This window comes from Anolis carolinensis, chromosome 5 (genome assembly GCF_035594765.1).
Source record: "Anolis carolinensis isolate JA03-04 chromosome 5, rAnoCar3.1.pri, whole genome shotgun sequence".
In the NCBI taxonomy this organism is placed as follows: Eukaryota; Metazoa; Chordata; class Lepidosauria; order Squamata; family Dactyloidae; genus Anolis; species Anolis carolinensis.
Genome location: NC_085845.1, coordinates 81336458 through 81355764, shown reverse-complemented (window position 1 = coordinate 81355764; position 19307 = coordinate 81336458). Strand labels below are relative to the sequence as shown.

General features: G+C 36.8%; 1 protein-coding gene across 5 annotated transcripts in view; it reads right to left on the bottom strand.

The window, feature by feature from the left end:
- Positions 1–19307, bottom strand: part of celsr1 (cadherin EGF LAG seven-pass G-type receptor 1) — a 211118-nt gene that overhangs the window by 58763 nt on the left and 133048 nt on the right. For all 5 annotated transcript variants that reach the window (XM_062981674.1, XM_008111611.3, XM_062981675.1 and 2 more), the window contains 3 exons: positions 5241–5398; positions 3942–4105; positions 2907–3032 (listed from right to left, as the gene is read on the bottom strand). In XM_062981674.1, coding sequence (XP_062837744.1) covers positions 2907–3032; positions 3942–4105; positions 5241–5398 — 448 coding nt within the window. The remainder of the gene's footprint in view (positions 1–2906; positions 3033–3941; positions 4106–5240; positions 5399–19307) is intronic.

Here is a 19307-nt window from a genome sequence, read left to right as displayed (position 1 = left end):
TCCCATGTCGCACGGCCACACCTTCCATGTCACGCAGCCACACCTCCCGGGGGGACACCGCTGTGGGCGACCCAAGGACGCCTCTGTGGGCAACCCAAGGTTTTATTTAGCTTTAATTTGATTACCTCTGGTTTTGGTTTAACTTTGTTTCTGACTATTTCTTGTCCATTTTTACAGATTGTGCAAAGTGAATATAAACAAAATATTTTGCTTTGATGTATTATTGCGATGATTAAGAGGTAATTTTTGCACATTTCTGGGGAGGGGAGGTTAGGGCATGTTCCGGAGCTGACGTGTGTTGCTGTATACAGGCCATGGTCCACACTTTTTTCACCCTATTCTAGTCCCTAGGCTTCTGTAAGTTTAAAATATCCATTAGATGCTCGGTAAACCCCATTTTCATCATCCCAGAAACGCTGCTAAAGAAGACGAGTTTTAAAGAAACTTGCAGGCTAAAACACATGGCTAGAGTGTTATATTTTTGAGAAGCCCCTTGTGGGTATGTGTAGTTCTGTAAAGCACTTGACTTTCTTCTGTTCCCACTACTATGACTTCTGGTTGACCTCTGTCATTACTGCTCAGAGCTCTCTCACTAACATTACACACTTTCCTTTATGCATAGAGTGCCACACAGATATGTTACGGGAAATGAGTAATAAGTGATTTTAGGCCTCCTGAAAATAAAATGTCAGGAATAATAAAATGTGGTTGTTAGAATGATTTTTTGGCAGAAAAGGCAGTTACGTTATACTAAAATCCAGAGTTGTGAGTCTGTTTCAATTGCATTTATGGGAACAGACTGCAGAAGGGGACTAAATAACCTGCTACTCAGTTTGAGTAGAATGGATTGTGACTCAAATCATGGTTAGATATTAACAAGTTGTTAATAGATATTTTTGAGCTCATTAGTCTTTCAAGAAGAAATCTGATGTTTAATTATTTTGGAAATAATGATAACAAGGTTCTAAATAATTTGTTCCTAAGTGCAAAAGGAAAGCACAAAAAAGAGTTAGTCATTCAATGGCTATACATTGCTTTCATTTTTCTAGCATTAACGATAGCAACCTGTGTCCTACACATTTCTACAGAACACAACATACTTAAACTTAGAATTTATAACAGGAGTTTTCAATCTGTGTTTCAAAAAACCTGAGCTTCCTAATTATTATGAACATTTGGGCAGATTCCTTCATATCTTAAAATACCTATGCCATAGCAGAGAAGTAGCAGGCTAGCCATGAGATCCACTATTTTGACAGCAACCCAAGGCTCCATCACAGAGGCAGTACATATACTTTCCGTAATATAGTATATGTATTTGCATAATATTTATTGTAACTTTCCAGTTCTAGGGAGCAAAAACACAATCACTCACAGTTACAAGAGAGAGGCATCAGGGATAACCCCAACACATTATAAAGAAGAAAATTTTGCTAAAGAGTAAAAACTAAGACAAAATTCCATGCAGTCATGCCGTCCACATGACCTTGGAGGTGTCTTTGGACAATGCTGGCTCTTCGGCTTAGAAATGAAGATGGGCACCAACCCCCAGAGTTGGACATAACTAGACTTAATGTCGGGGAAACCTTTACCTTTACATTAAAGACTAAGAATGCAGTGGGTGTGGGGAAAACAATGAATGGAAAGGGAAAGAGAAACAATCTGCAAAAGAGTACATTTATTATTTCAATGACAGCTTATACATTTCAGTAAAATGTCCTGCATTAGTGGTTACGAGTACAGAACAAGAAGTTGAAAGCTACATATGTCACAGATTCTAATGGCATGATAGTGTCCATACATTACAACACTCTAAGATCATCAACCTCAGTTAAGCCAGTACAAGATCCCTGAATATTACACCACTGCTTCTATTGAAAGAAATTGTATCAGATCAACTGATACTGGGATGCTCCTACTGGACTTGAAAACAAATGGCCATGGTTGTTACAAATTATCCAGTTAAAGAACAGAAAAAAAACATTTGCCATGACATATTGGCTATGCTCCCTACATACTGTGGATTACAATGTTCCCTCCCTTCTGTAGGGGTTACATTCCAGGACCACCTGCAATAAGTGAAAATCCGCGAAGCAGGGGCACTATATTTCAATATTTACACATTATACAGTAGAGTCTCACTTATCCAAGCTAAACGGGCCGGCAGAACCTTGGATAAGCTAATCTCTTGGATAATAAGGAGGGATTAAGGAAAAGCCTATAAAACATCAAATTAGGTTATGATTTTACAAATTAAGCACCAAAACATCATGTTATACAACAAATTTGACAGAAAAAGTAGTTCAATACACAGTAATGTTATGTTGTAATTACGGTATTTACGAATTTAGCACCAAAATATCATGATATATTGAAAACATTGACTACAAAAATGGCTTGGATTATCCAGAAGCTTGGAAAAGTGAGGCTTGGATAAGTGAGAGTCTACTGAATTAGTAGTTAGGTGGCCTTTCTTCCCTTTGCAAGCCTTTTTCCTGTGCTTCTTCCTCTCCGGCGCCTGCCAGTTTCCCTTTTGTGCATGCGCTTCCCTCTCGTCGGCATCCAGAGTGGCCCGGCTGAACACTGACGAGAGGAAGGGCAAATGTGCAAAAGGAAAACTGGCACCTTTTGAGCATGCACACTGCTCAGAAAAAAAAAGCAAAGCAGTGAGGGAGCAAAAAGCGAACCGCAAAGTAGGGAGGGAACACTGTATTAGATTCTTGATAAAATCATTCCTAAGAGTCAGTTTTACAGTTTTTTAAAGACACTAAGTGAGATGCAAAATAAAGATGTGTTATACAAAGCACTGCTCCAAAGTACAAGTCTGGTAGTCCAGAATGGCTTTATTTTGTCCCCAAATAATGTGCTGTTTGACATAATGAGTGAGAAAGGGGTCAATTGCTTACCTTGTTCACAGTTTTTGCCACCATACTGCAGAGGACAGTCACAAGAGTATGTATTCCATTTGTTCACACAGCTGCCTCCATTCTGACACCAGTTGGAAGTACAGTAATTCTTCTGAGCCAAGCAGCCTAGAATTCAAAAAGAGACTGTTTAGTCCCCACCCCCAGGTTACTTCATACACACTTAGCCATGCTAGTAAAAAGCTGTACATTATCTCACAATTAACCTTCTGAAATGGGTTCTATTAAAAAAACAGTCACCTATGTGAAACAAGAAACTACAATTAAAAGCTCTTCAGTGTCTGAATACACAAGTCTTTGCAACCGTGTTTGATCATTAATTTGGCAATAAGGGCATATATACAGTATTTGTCTAAGAGTATAAGAAATGCTACAAAAGAGTGAATTTCTCTTTAAGGTAGGAGGTCTGAATGGTATATAGACATTTAATTATTTAATCATCAGATGGCTGAAACTGCAGCCACCAAAACACAATTGTTGTTATAGCTGGGAAATCAACCCACTATGGGCTCAGCTCAGAGATTTATAAAGGACTCCCACAGAAATTAATTCATAAGAAACGTCCATGTAGAATGGTTTATTGGAATAAGTCAGCCAATATATACTATATTTCTTCAATTTAAAGACACGCTTTTTCCTATATTCAATAGACATATCTAAAAATGGGGGTGCGTCTTAGAATCGTAGGTGTATCTTATGTATTTTTGTTGATAGTGGTACTGAAATTTGATTGTGTCTTACATCAATGGAGTCTTACAATTGAAGAAATATGGTGTGTGTGTGTGTGTGTGTGTATAGAGAGAGAGAATCATGTGTCACGTATCAATGCTTTTAGCAACTATGTATGAAAAGAGAACATGAAACACATTCAGTTTATAAGGAAAAAATATTTTAGCCAAAAATCTAGCTTCTAGTTTTCTATTTTACTGGGAAAATAAACAACTTAATTTGCACAGACCTCAATAAAACAAAAATATAGATTATTCTGCTTCCCACTCTATAACAGGAAGTTTATACCTGCCAGAGTGCCATTGTTGGCTATATAACTGGCCATGTCAACTTGCTTGCTGTCAATGGAGAGGTTCCTCATGCAGCCAACAAACTGTCTGTTATGCACCGGAAAATCTTCAGGCAAGTTGGGAACTCCACCAAGAAGCAAAGGGCCAGTGAGATCCAAAGACCTAAAGAGAGCAGAAAACAGGCATCAAGATTTTGTCTTGTCTTCAAGATTTACAAAATATCTTTTTCACAGAAGTAATCAGAAGGTTGAAAATAGTACACAGACGGTCCATTCCTTATTTCCTACTACATATATGATGATCAAAATATTTTAAACCAAATAATAATGGGACAAACTAAGTCACTCTCAGCTGTACTTTTTTTCTTAGGAATTTACAAAAAAATTCCCGCTCTTTATATTTCTAACATTACATGCTGTAATTTTTATTAATCTTGTCTATAATTAAAGGAGTAACATACTATTTACACAACATTTTATGTAACATTTTACAGCAATTTTCTCTAATATTGTTCAGAGACAAGGTATGGCTATTTATCTAGCAATATTACCAGAAGTAATGTCAAATTAATGATTTTTAAGACTCCCTGGGAATATCTTTCACTGCAATAAACAAAAACAAATATGTACAGCATCGTTGTATCTCCAAAATCTTGGACAACTTTTATCATATAATATTCTCTTTTCTTGAATTTGCAAATATAGCTTAACAGAAGTGTGTCACTCAAAAGGGATCAGAAATACTTTCTCAAAGCTTCTTGTGAGGCTTAAATGTGCCTTAAAGCTGAGAAGCTCTTTAAATATTACCTATTTCAACTAATTGAAGTATTTAAGTTTAATCTTTTTCCACTGTCATAGGCTGACTCTTAATATTTTACTTTCCTTCATGTGTCTCTTCATGTATTAGTCCTAAAGTCTGGGTGTTGTTTTGTTATTTTCTTTTTAATTCTGATCCATGCCCTGGAGTGCTCTTTTAAGGTGTTTGAGAAACAACAACAGCTGTCTGGCCACAAGGAGGTGTAGTTTAGCAGAACAGTATATAAATGATCATACTTCTCTCCAGTTCCATGTTTCTTGCCTGAAAGAAAACTTCACTGAGTTCAACAAGTCTGAGTTTGATACAAAAGGGCAAATGCTTGTTCAGTATAATAATTACACCTGAAATTGAGTTTTCATCTGACACTCACTAATCTAAGAGAAGAAAGAGGGGCTCCTCAGGATATATGTTTCATATTACCAAATCTTGCGCACATAAGCAAAATAAAAAAAGTTTTTTAAAAAAAAAACCAGCATCTTACTTTTTTGATCCTGTCTGTGTTCCCTGAGCAGCACATGAGTAGTTTCCAATTAAGCTTCCAAAACGCACAGCCACTGCTGTATCGCAGTCATCCACAGTTACCACTGCCACCTTCTCCCCTGAAGGTCCATGAGGTATGCCCAATCTTCCTATGTTAGGCTTCCAAAAACAAAATAAAACAAAAACTCTCAGAAAATCCAGATGTATTTCATGTAATCACAATATCTTAAATATTTTATGAGAAATAAATTGACTGGAATATGTAGATAGATTTTATTTTCCAAAATGATTCAAGTCAAAAGTCATATAGGAACAATGTTAAAATCTTGTTATTGCATTAAATTAACACAAATGGTGAGACATTTGTTATCCATCATAACCAACACCAGGATTTGAGTGACAGTTTGGGAGAAGAAGAAGAGGCTCTTCATATAAACTAAAATTAGTGCTTACTAATCAAAGGCAACATCCCAAATCAAAAGCCAGAACTAGAGGGAGCTGCCTCCTGAATTCTTGGATAATGCTCTCAAACTACTGTAGACAGGACTACTGAATTCAGAGCAATTGCTCACTGCAACAAGGGATAGGTCAACAGAAAAGAAATATGATGTAAATGTCTGGCTTTCCAATCCCAGATGTCCTACTAGAAATAAAGAAAGAAAGAAAGGAAAAGGGAAGGAAAAGAAAGAAAATAAAAGGGAAGGAAAGAGAAGGGAAGAAAAGAGAGAAGAGGAAAAGACACACTGAATTTTAAGGATGTAATAAAACAGTAGTATCACTTAGTTTACCTTGATTACAACACTTAAAACGAACTGTTAATAACAATGACATCCATATGCAACCAAATTATTGAATGGGGTGAGTGACTGTAGTGTCACACCTCTCCACCAGAAACTGCCACAGGTTGGATTTTCCCTCCCACCACTGCTGTGCACTGCCAACATTTGTCAAGAGAAGTGATTGGGAATCTACTTCAAACCATAGAAAAGGCCAATTGGATTTAAAATAAGGGTGCACCCATTCTTTTATAAGATAACTGCACTTCCTGGAAATTTCCAGGAGCATAAATATTTTGTATTCTGTAAAAACGAAATACCAGTAACTCTGACAGTGGTGTCAGTGGTACCACTGGTGGCAGCAAAAATGCTTCTTCCCCAGAGCAACATCCCAAAATTCTTATTATACTGCTGGAGATACTCAAATGAAAATACGCTAGCTAATATTCATTTGAAACCGTATAATTCATCAGTACTAATCCATGTATACAAAGTAAGAAAACAGACATTATCCAATCTCTTGGTATCTTAATTTATTTAATCTAATTAATTGAAATGCCTTGAACACTTATGATATTGACACTTGAATAAAGCATCACATTTTGGTATAAGGCATTATATTATACCTGACACTGCATTTTGAGATATTTTTGGAAAGCTGTTTCCTGGTGCTGCACCTAGAGGGGGGAGTGTATTTTCCATTTCCTCCTAACTGTGTTTACTGTGATCACACAGTCTGGCAGCAATCTGTGTAAAGGGCTTGACATCTGACAAGTGACACTAAAGTCTAGTCCCCACAAACACAAGATGAAAAGATAAATCTGCCACTGTGAAGGACCTCTTCAGGCTGTAATTGAGGAAATCCCATACCTGAATGTTCTTTCACAATAAAACCAAGTGCATGTAGAAAATAAAGGTCAGGGAGAAAATAATGCTTCCCCCTCACATTTATGCAGATGACATGGAGGATGGAAGTGGGAAATGCAATCATCTGCAGTCTGAAATTCCACAAGCCAGAAACAAGTTTACAAACAAGCTGGGCTCTTGTACTAAAAATGTAAGGAAATTGCTGTTCCCTTTTTAATATTTTTCTGTGAATACTAAAACTGACATTGTCTACCTGGTATTTCAAATTGTTATTTCTTTAGTAACATGCCATCTTGATGTTCCAGACACAGAAAAGCGTTTTCAGCCAGTAAAATTGTTATCCCCATGTATAGGATAATATCTTTTTTAATTCTTGAAAGTACAAAAATTCTGATAAGTTTGAGATAATATGGTATCTCAAACATCAGATTTCAGATTTAAGAAAGGAATTCAACCTATATTTTGGACAGGAACAAAAGTTACACTCCTCTGAAAGGTCTGGGAATAAAGCAGTGTGTCGTAGAGCTAATGCAGTCTGACACCACTTTAACTGCCATGGTTTACTGTGATGGAATCCTGGGATTTACAGTTTGGTGGGGCGCCAGCACTTCTTGGCAGAGAAGGCTAATGATCTTGTAAAACTATAATTCCCATAATTCCATAGCATTGAGAAATGAGTAGTTAAAGGAGTGTCAAACTACATTTATTATGTACTATAGATCAAGCCTGCTATAGATGCATCCTATGGTTTTAACCTGGACTGTTTGAATACTAATGTTATTTAATACTGTTTTAGTATTTGTATATTTCAAGGTATATTGAAATGTTTTTAGTTGTGAGCCACTTTGAGTCTCCATATGGAGAGATAAATTGGGATATAAATAAACATAAACATAAACATAAACATAATAATAATAATAATAATAATAATAATAATAATAATAATAATAAGGTATCTGCAACTCCATTACTTTCACAGAGGCCTCCAACTTGTTCACATGCATCAGAAGATTTTTTTTTAATCTCTCAGGCATTTTATTAGTCTGCTCTTTACATAATGGGAAAGTGCTTATTTTAAATTCTGATACATTTATCAATGTTATTGTTTCACCTTTAGCTCTTAAAATAAATGAATAAATAAATATTATAATAATAAATAATAATAAAACTTTATTTATACCCCGCCACCATCTCCCCGTGGGGACTTGGGGTGGCTTACATGGGGCAGAGGCCCAAACAACATAGAACAAAACATAAACAACATAATACAAATCACACTATAAAAAGATAAAACAGTAATACAATATATCAATTAAAACAAAAATACAGGATAAAAAATTGCATTTAAAACACATAAATGGTAAAATCATAATAAAAACGGGATAGATTATTAAAAACCCTCTGGGGCTGATTAATTAATGACTGTATCTCCAAAGGCCTGCCGAAACATCCAAGTCTTCAGTTGTTTCCTGAAGGAAGGTAGAAAGGGAGCCAACCTAATCTCCCTGGGGAGGGAGTTCCAGAGTCGGGGAGCCACGGCCAAGAAGGCCCTAGCAAATCTATCATTTGTCTTAATCAGGTTAGAAATTCAAAATACTAGCATTAGGAAAAGCTGCGAGACCCTTTAACAAGTTTCAGCAGAGCAACCCCTATCAGTTGCCAGCTGGCAGAAAAAACTTAAATTCTCAAATCATCAGGTATTGGGTTCATTTGGGTTTTAAGAATACTTTCTTTTTGGCACCTCTCAATGTATCCAGGACCCCAGGCCCAAAAGTCTTAGTGACCCATATATCCAACTTACATTTCTGCTGGGCTTTTGTTTGTTCTCTCTTGTCACCTTTAAGAGCATTAGGTTAACAATGTTTACCATTCTACACTAGCTGCCAACTCTGACTTAAAGTGACAATATACTGCTTCTTGGAAGGTAAGAGGAATCTGCACAAGACACAGAAGATGCCTAGCCTGGAACATATGTGTATCCCTATATTAGACGCAAACTTACTAACCATCAAGCTTTCTTTTTTTTTTCTTTTGATGTTATGATCCAGTAGGAGAATCAGACTCCACTCAATACATTTTCGGCTCTGCAACTGCTTTCTCTTTCTTTTCTAGCCCTCTGGAGCCCTCCTTTAACCTTCTTTCTCCTTCTCTTCTCTTGCAGAAGTTTGAGCGCTCCGACTTTGCAAAGCCATTATTATTACGACAGCCTTGAAGCAAAATACTCTTAGCCAATGCCTGTGCAAGTCCTGTAACTGCAACTTGGTTTAAATATTTTCATAGCCTCCCACACTTTTAGCAAAGATTTATTCATGAAATTGTATTTTATTTACCTAGTTATTTGTTTTCTTTGTTTAATGTATCCTGGATTGTTTCTCATTAATGAACTACTTGATTCCCAATTACAGCAATATTTGCTATTCCCTAGTGCAATTATTGCTTACATGTTGATTTCATGGGTGTTTAGTTAAAAACAAACAAGCCCTGCGAATGTGAGAAATAACACAGTGTTAGTGTGAGTTACTAATGAGAATGAACTGTCAGGACATGCTGCTCACAAAGTTCAAAGATTCTTTATGTGGATATATTCTCAAAACATGTGTGTTTCTGAACAGTATACAATGTTCTACATCTCACTGTCTTTTGCTTCTGTCGCCTCATGATTTCCCACTTAATGAATATACAGAAAGGATTTTCTCATTCTACCATTTTTTGTGGTTACATACACCAAAAATGATTTCGTTAATCAATGAATACATTCTTTGAATTACCACTTTTCATAAATGGAAATAGCGGCTGGTAAGATATCCCCACTTCTCTGTATTTTAAAACAGGAGTGCACACAGATTGCAAAAGGCACTCACTACAAATGTATTGTACTCGAATACCTGCCAACTAAGTACAAAATATAGAGCTAGTAGCCGGCCTTGGGGCTAAGCAAAGAAGCTTAGATGGCTGTGTGACATGGCCCACGGTGGGGGAGCAATTTCAACTCTAATTTTACATTCCTGCTCCCCATTGGATCTAATGGCTTTTAAATTCTTTTGTGAAAATGTGCAACCTTCTCAGGCTTACCCAATTAAGCTCCATGTTACCTGAAAGCCATCTTTCATTAGCTGGAAATTATGCCATCGCTTTGCATTCAGGGGTAAGCCTTCACTGTTGTGCAAGTAGATTTGCCAGTACAAGTACCTATTATTGTTAATGGGAGCTATTTAACAAAGTCCCTGCTTGCAGTGCTAAAATGTACTTTTAACTTTTTCCATATACTGTTCTGATATGAAAGTGGATTGTGATTTAGCCTTCAAAAGCCACTTGCTGTGGAGTGAAAAGGAAAAAAAGTAGGTAGGACTAACAAAAGATTTAATTACTAAAATTATCCAAGGATCTTTTTTCAACTTCATTTTATATTTATTTCATTTCACTAGGTGACAGGCAACTAGGCAGCATCTAGAAGAACCTTTTTTTTCCCAGTTTTCTATACATTCAGAGGTACTTCAGCTGCTACTTCTGGGCTTACTGAAACCTCCCCTGTTCTCCAATTCTATTTATTCAATGTATTCTACTGGTATCCCATCTTTCCTCCAAGAAACTTAAGGCATAGTGTATCACATTCCTCTACCAGTCCATCTGTCCTCATAACAACCATGCACTACAGGACAAACTGAAGAAACATGGGATGCCCATGGTTAACCCAACCATCATCAAGCCTTAAGGATCTGTGGAGGTTTCACTATTAGTTCAACAGTCTGATCAGTACACCACACTAGGACCCTTTCTACAGTGCCGTAATCCACATTATCAGTTTTGAACTGGATTATATGAGTTTACACTGCTTTATAATCCAGTTCAAAGCAGATAATCTGGATTTTATATGCAATGTAGAAGGGTCCTGAATCTTTGATTAGTCTACTTTTCTGGGGTTTTCTTTTCTCATCCTAGATACAGCTTTGACAGTCTCACAAAGGAGAGCAACACAAGAATCTCAAAATCCCACACTTGTTTTTAAGAGTAACTCTTTATCTAAAAGCAAACATATGCAAGTTCAAGACAACTGGGTGGTATTTTATTTACTCTCATAATGGCATGGAATGGAAGGTGGAAAAACTGTTATTCCAAATCACTGTTGAGTAGTCACATTTTATCTCATTACCTTCATAAAGGATTTGGAGGGTGGATGCTAGAAGTCAGACAAGGTTGCAAAACAGGTCTGTTTGAGTGTTCACTTAATATCTGTCAAATTTCAAAAGGTCATTTTGGCTTTCACACCAATTCCCCACCTATTATGCTACCAGGTCAAAGGAACAAATATACCACATATGTTTTAACTGGATTCCAAAAATGGCACAATCTGTAGGGATTTTAATGACAATTATGTGTAATTATTTTGTTGTTTATTTATATTTATGTAACTTGTGTTTTATGTAATGTGTGGCTTTATTGTTTATATGTTGGTTGGATGGATTGATGGTTTATTGTATTATGTAACTGTCTTTTTATTTTTGAATCCCATCTGTGGGAGAAAAGCAAATAAATAAATAAATAAATAAATAAATACATAAATAATCCTCCTGGATTTAATAAAAATATTCTAGAGAAATAGTCCAGATTATTGTGTATTGTACTGTTGCAATGTCTTGTCATAGAAGGAAGTGAAAGGGGTTTCCCTCTGTGCTTCCAGACTCTGTGTCCCCATTTGCTTGCCGCCTACTCTATCATCTCTCCAATGGCCTGGGGCTGGAGTTTGTGGTTCTGAATACTTTTTCAGTATGTACCAATCTCAGATGATTTCTGTCATGAGCTAAGAGGGAGTTTGTGCTTGCCAATGAGAAATAAAGAGTTTGCCTGGATTAGCTTTTTGCACCTCACTATGAAAGGTTCACATGACTGCACAGCCATAAATCAGCATGGTATGATTAATGTTATGCATACCATACTCTGAGTGGATCACAAGCATGGGACAAAAATTACTTACTCTAAAAATGTTAAGTTGTGAGCAAGCTCTGAATAAGAAAACATAAGATTGTCACACAGCAGAGTTCTGGCTTTATAAATGAATATGTATGCTCTGATAGGCACATATATTAATCCTACGCTGCATGCATTTTACAAATGTGGATCTTTAAAATCTGGGTGACATAGCCACTATGTGTATTGCATTATCCTTTAATCTCCAGATCTCATCTATGGTGTTTACCACAACACCATCTGTATCTTTCACAAATAGTTAAGTGGGTATTTGATTGGATAAGGTATCTACTTTAACCCGACATCTATCAAACTTTTATTGCTTTTGTTTTTCATACTTTGGAAAACAGAATTGGTGGAATATTTCAGTTTGTTCATTTACAAAGCTTTCTGTAAGTATTCATTGTCTTGCCTCTTCCACATAGGGCATTTCTCCACATCTAAAATCCAACCTTGCACTGCCACACAGAAGGTTGCAAAATCACTTTCATTGCAGTACAAAGACTGCAATACAGAATAAGAAGAGATTGGGGTGAAAATACAGATGTCTATCGTACTGAATGTGCTCAGTGCTATATGACTATATGGTCAACAGCAAAACATACATGAGAAATGGGTGTCAATTATATTTGAAATCAGCCTAATCAAAATTCTTATGGATAGGTGTCCAGGTCCTGCAAGTACGATGTGCTTTCTGGTTACATGGCCAGTGTAGATGCCAATGAGAATGGGCCATTGTCACAGAAAACCTAATGTGAACCTCACTATAATTTGATGTATATAAGAATGTGCATTGTGTCCAGAGCCACCACTTATATGCACTGTTAGTGGACCATGACTACAAATGGACTGGAATAATACTAAATTAAGTACAAAATGATGATCATTTATGCCATACCTAATATTCATTGGATCCAACTCTATGCTTGACAGATTGTATTAATTTAAATAAAAGCAAGGTCATGAAAATTTGTTAACTGTCAAATTTGGTAAAATTACAGCGGTAACTGTCATAGCCATTAGCGAGGATAAATGCTATCTTTTTATCGTGTCAGAAACGACTTGAGAACATACTGCAATTCACTTCTGGTGTGAAAGAATTGGCCATTGGCGTTGCCCAGAGGACGCCTAGATGTGTTACCATTGTGATAAATGCTATAAACACCCTCCCAATGGGCAAGTGTCTTTAGAACACTGCTCATAACACTATGTAACATGATTTTTGTCCCTGGGTTATAAACATCATTTCCTAATTATTTCTATCATAAAAACATGGGAAAAGTTTATTAAACTGCAAAAACATTGTTTTTGCAGGACATCCTACAGCACATTTTGCTATAGTTTTTCAATTAATATCTGATAGTCTCAAAGAATTCGACACATTTCGTGGCAGTCACAAAAATAAAGTTTCTGGAGTATAACAACTATTCTTAAAGTAAGTACCACACAATTAAACAGGAAATAAAATTTTCAAACCAAGAACAGTTTTTTTCTTCAAATTTTGTTCCATTGTGTAATAAGTCTTATTTTATTTTCTTCTCCCCCCACTCTTTTTGAGCACAGAGATTGGACCAGAAGGTATATAAAACAAATATCTGACAACAGAAATTAATATCTTTGAAAATGAGACAAAACAAATGTGACTGCGTTTGGCACAAGCCATCTTAGTCTTCTGCAGATATGGCATATTAAGAATATTTTATTAATTTGCTCCAGGTATACACATCCACTGGGCTCAGACAGAAACTCTGCTTGAGAAAAATGAAGTTCTCGGTTTGGCAGCAATCCTGCACATAATTAGGCTACTGCTTTCCCATTGACTTCACTAGGATTAGGTAGTCTAGGATTATTCAGGATTATAGCCTTTAGTCTAGTTCAAGTGAGAGAAAAAATGCCACAGTCTCATGTGGGGAAATTTAGATGTAGAAATAAAAAAACAAACAAATGGAAACTTTGTTATCTTCTTATTGAATGCAAAGGGAAAAGAGGAATGGGCGAGCCAGAGTCTCTTGGCATAACAAGAAACATGGTTACATCTGATCCAGGTGTTTATATTTTACCCAAATTAGGCATTGATGGTTAAAAAATAACCCTTTTAACAAGCAACAACATAAACACAAGTATAATTGAGAGAGAAAAGAATTTAATATTTTTGTATGCCATGCCAATTTTTAGCATTTTTGTATGCCATGCCAATTTTTCCAGTAGTTAATCAGTACTAGACCACTCACTCCCTGTTCCAAGTGGTTAAAGGTTAAAGAAAACCTGTTTCCTACTGATTTTTTAAAAAAGCTAAATGAATGTTTTCTTTTCACAGTTGTGCAGCCAAAGGGAGAAAAAGTATATTAACAGTTGTATTTGTGACTTAAACAGATCATGTTCCAGATTTTTCTTCTTGCAGCAATTAATAGAAAAAGGAGCAAACTAGTATATGAGTATGCAGAAGCAATTCTGGAAGCCCAGGGTGCATTTTCAGTTCAAACATGTTCAGTCTCATTAGGCAGATTGCCAGACTCCGAAAACCCTTTCATTAACCTACTGGTCTGAGCCCAACAGTCTTATGTATGAAAGGAACGAAAGCCTTTGAATTCTCAGGCAATACTTGGCTGGTTCAGTGCTCAAAAATCCCACTAAATGCCTTGCTGTGGGCACGTTCTTGACTGAGCACAGCTATCAGAGTCAAATCTGGGTGAAAATTAAATGATCTGGAAATAGTAAATAAAGGCACAAGAATTTTAGGAAGAGACGTGATGTTTGCAACCTAAAAAGAAGCAGGCAATGAACGGCAGACAAGTTTGAAGTGGGGGGTTGTAAGGCATGCAGATTTAAGCAGGCAATTAGGTAACTGGAAACTGAGAGGCACTGAGAGAAATCTAGTAATGTTAAACTCTTGGATTTGTTAAAGCTGCCCTACCTCAATAGGCAGCAAAAAGAACAGTGAACACATATACTAGGTTGAATACATATTTTCAAACAGGCCACATTTCTGCTAGTCATCAAAATAAAAATGAAAACTGAGTACAAACTGGAAGCTCTTCTGGGCTAAGAGACAGTACAAAAATACTTTAAATACTTTAAGTAATATAAATGGATGGATGGATTCTCCCTTTGATGTGCCTCATTCATTCTTTTCTCCTCCATGCTCAGCAGAGACACTGTGTTTTGTACATGTTTGTGTTTGGCACACCAGTATCAACACCTTTCCACTTAAATCCAAGTTTTGCTCAAATCTAGAGACGTGCCTCATCATTTCTGTTTTCTACGAAAAGTTGGAACTTTGATTTCACAAATATTATTAGCAATGAAATTAGCTTCAGGAAACTGCTGCAACTATCTAATGATAGTCCATTCATGATTTGTATGCATGCCTGGTGGTCATACAATCTCAACATGTTCTACTGTTGCTTCCCCCCTAAAAAATTAATATGATACCCACCTTACCTAGCTTTATACTGAAGTGCAGTCTTCATAAATAAAATATGCCCCAAGATGTTCAATGGGATTTAGTGTAAGTAAGAATGCACAGAATTGCAACATCAGAATGGGAGGCAGAACAAAAAATCCTAGCCAGAACTATCACCTTAGAATTAATAAGGATGTGGACCCAATTTACACAAGTGAACTTGCTTTTGGTTCATTGCTCTTTTACAGGAAAAGAACCTTATAGATCTGGAAATACCAGAGCAAATGTACGCTACAGATGTCAGAAATGGAAGGGGAGACCTTTGCTGTTTTACCCATGATGAGATTTCATTTTTTGGAAAAACTACCTCACTATGGTTGAGGATCAGCTCAGTCATGTGATATGGCTGCCTAGGCACATTGCCCATTGAACTCTCTGCCTTGCTCAGGCCAAACTCAAATATGTGAATGTGTCCTGCCTTTAGAGAGGTGTACTGCCATCCCTCTTGTGAGTCATTAAATGTTTGGAAGGGTCTTCCTTTTCACATCCTACCATGGTTTCCTGGCACACTGTTTGTGCAAGTAAAATGCAGTAGTAATAATAATAAAGCATTATTTTCCAGTGCTTCTTTTTTTCTTCCTCCTCCACAGACAGATGTGAAATTCCTTAAAGACCTTAAGTTCCTGAAGCTTAAGTGTAGATAAGGGTTCACTTCAAAATCCTTTCAGTAAATTCTTCAGGTGCCATCTAAATGACTGCTAGCCTGAGTAGTGAGCCATGTTAAATCCTTTCCCCCATTAAATTGATTCTAGAAAAATGCCCATCACCACTGGGAAAAGACATTAACGTGAAATTTACATATGCCATCTCTTAAAGTCCTTTGTTGGCAAGGTATAATAGACAAATGCTATCATAATTTTAAAAAATCTAATTATGAGGAATTTTCCAAAGTAATGGTTCTTAAAATGTGCGCCGTGGAGCCCTTGGGGCTCCATGCTTCCCTCCTCCTCCCCCTTCACTCCTTCCAATAGTGTTCCACAAGAAAATTTTGCTTCAAAAAAGGACTCCGTGCTGAAGAAAATTGAGAACTCCTGTCTTAAAGGCATGATAGGTATGGCAGGAATTGCATGTCTGGTGGTCCTATTCTTTCTTGGCTCTCTTGTCCATTTTCCTCAATTTACCAAACTTTTTTTACCCATATATTTCCTGCCTACTTACAGCTACAGTCCCTCTTTGGTTTAAAAAGGTGTTTTCTCTTTTCTTGCATCTTTTCTTCAAATGTTTGATGTCACTTTGCACTCCAAGTCCATATTTTTCAGCCTAATGTCTTCTGGTCTCATTTGTTTTGCCACTCTGTCTTTTCTCCAATCTCCTATCCTCCACAGACATAGAGAAAAGCAGAATTTCACTAGAGCCATCTCCTCTCTCATTGTCCCTTCTTGCTTAGTTCCCCCTATGTCCTCCAGCCACACCATCTTCTTCACCTAACTCATGTTTGGTTCCTCTCTCATAAACCAAACATCTTTTTGAACTATCTGCCTTTGTTATCATTATTCCTCTACCTCCTGTTGCATCAGAATTGTGAAACAAGGCAAATTTTAAAACCTGTGTGAATCTTCAATAGTATGTGCTCAACCTGATTCACAAAGCATCATTTGCTTTTAGGATATGTGTGAATTTTTCATCTCAATCAACTGATCACTTATTTTCCCTTCCTTTACAAAAGCTACACTGCACATACTGCATTCTGACACATTTGTTTTATGATCACTAAAGCTAGGACAGCCGATCATTGTCAAAGTCTTCACTAACATAAGAACAGCAGAATAGAAATAATATGGTATTGATGGCAATTTGTAATATGCTTGGAAGATACCAGAATAGTTAGGTTGCATGCTGACACATATAATACACACCAGCGGACTAGTGGAGAAACTAGATGTCAAGATAATTAAATATAGACATGCCCTCTAGAAATGACAATGATGTTTGATAAAGTAGGAGGCAGTAGAAAAAGAGGAAGACTCCATAAAGGAAGCCAAAACCCTGCAAGACCTGAACACTGTTAATGTAAAGATTGCTAGGTCTCATTCATGGGGTTGCCAAGTTGAATTGATAGAATTTTATGGCAACAATACAGTGGAAAGAAAGGAATTAGCAAGGAAATAAAATAATTACATATGTATAATCTAGAGCCCTGTACTGAAAGGAAGGAGGATGTGGATTGTGAACACATCAGACAAGCTTCTTGGCCTAAAACAGCTCATTCCCCCTGATAAGACAGCATTGTTCCCCATGCTTCTTGGAGTTCATGGCCAGGGAAGTAAATTGACAGGTGAGGGCCAGTTGAGGGACTTTCGTTCGTTTTAAAATGTACCTGATAGAATACCGCTTCCAACAAAATAGCAAGATGGGTTGTTAATGACATTTCTATAAACATTATAAACAAGTGAGATCTCACCACTAGCTTGGCCTGTTGGATTTAACACAGGAATAAGCTATAAAGATGGCATGTACTTGTGCTTGCAAGATTTTAACATTTTGATGAGGGGATTAGAATAACAGGCTTGATATTGTGAATATTTTCTATGAGATGTTGTTGAAAGAGGTTTTCTAAACGGTCAAGGTACTTCTCCCTTAATTTATCCCTATCACCTTTCTAGACAGAAGTGGAAACTGACACCCATCATGGGAACTGACACCCAAAGATAATCTATCCTTATATTAACCTTCCTGTGTCTACAGGTGTTCAGCTTAGGCTCTTCCCTGACTGTTTTCTCCAGGAGACATATATTATATGGTAGAAAGACAGAGGGAGTTTTTTGCATTGGAATCCTGACTCTGCCCTCTCCACAGCAATTGGTGCTGATTAGTACCAAGCAAAAATAATCTACATAGTGTTACTTATTTTATTTTATTGTTCTTATTTAATTTCCCAGCTGCATTTCAAAAGTACAAATGAAATTATATCAATGGGGTACTATTAATTTTAGTTAGGTCTTGCTTGCTTCTTCCCATTTTATGTGAATGGATGGAAGACCACCAGAGAATGCTAGGGAACTTCAGGTAGGGTTATGAAAGGATTGTATTGCTGAAGCCAGACAGAGTTGACAGTATTAATTTAGTCTATTTAATTCATATGCCATCTTTCTCCCAGCTTGGGACTCAAAAGTTTGATTAAATGTAATTTTTGTGAATGTAAATAGTTTAACAAAATGTAATTTTTTGACCCAGTGCCTTCAGGTTTCACTAAAGCAGGTACAAAGTACAGTTGTGAGGCTGCATAATTGCTGTTGGGGTCCCACAACACAACCTGCGCACTAACAAATGCTATAAACTATGTGATATACTTAGGGCAGTATGTCTCCATGTGTTATTCTTATGCTTTGATGTCGTAGTCATGGTCTGCAGCATAAAACACCAATAAATATTCATGGAGTCATCTCTAAAATTGAGGCAGATATTCCCAAAATAAGAAATGTAATGCTTTTCTTATGGAACAGACTTCATTCAAAATCTCCTCTGAGACCATTATATGGCTGACCAGCTAGCATATCATTAACACAGACAAAAACACTTGGGCCCGTTACAGAGATGGTAAATTAAACATGCAAGCCCCCCTGCAGGAACCAGGCTTTGTGTACAAAGAAACAATAACTTTGCTTCTTAGCTGCATCACTTGACCTGCATCTGAGCTTTGTGTAACTGAAGAGTGCCCTGCAAGCTCTTCCAGGCAGAAAGGGCAGAGGCATTTCAAAATAGTCTTAAACACTCTAAAAACTTTTAAGTTTCCAAACTTTGCCTAACTAAGCCTTATAATATTTATGTGTCATAACCTTTATGCTTGAAAGCTCTAGAAAGGAGAAGATCTACTTCCATTTTACATAAAGATGATTTTTCTTTGCTGTTTACTGGTTGATGTGTCACTTGATCAATGTGATGTGATACAGACAGACAGACATTCAGATCACTTGTTTAATATTCCTGGGGTCTTTCTGCCCTATATAAGTCTCCAACTGTCTAGGTCAGGCATCTGCCATCATGAACATCAAGAATG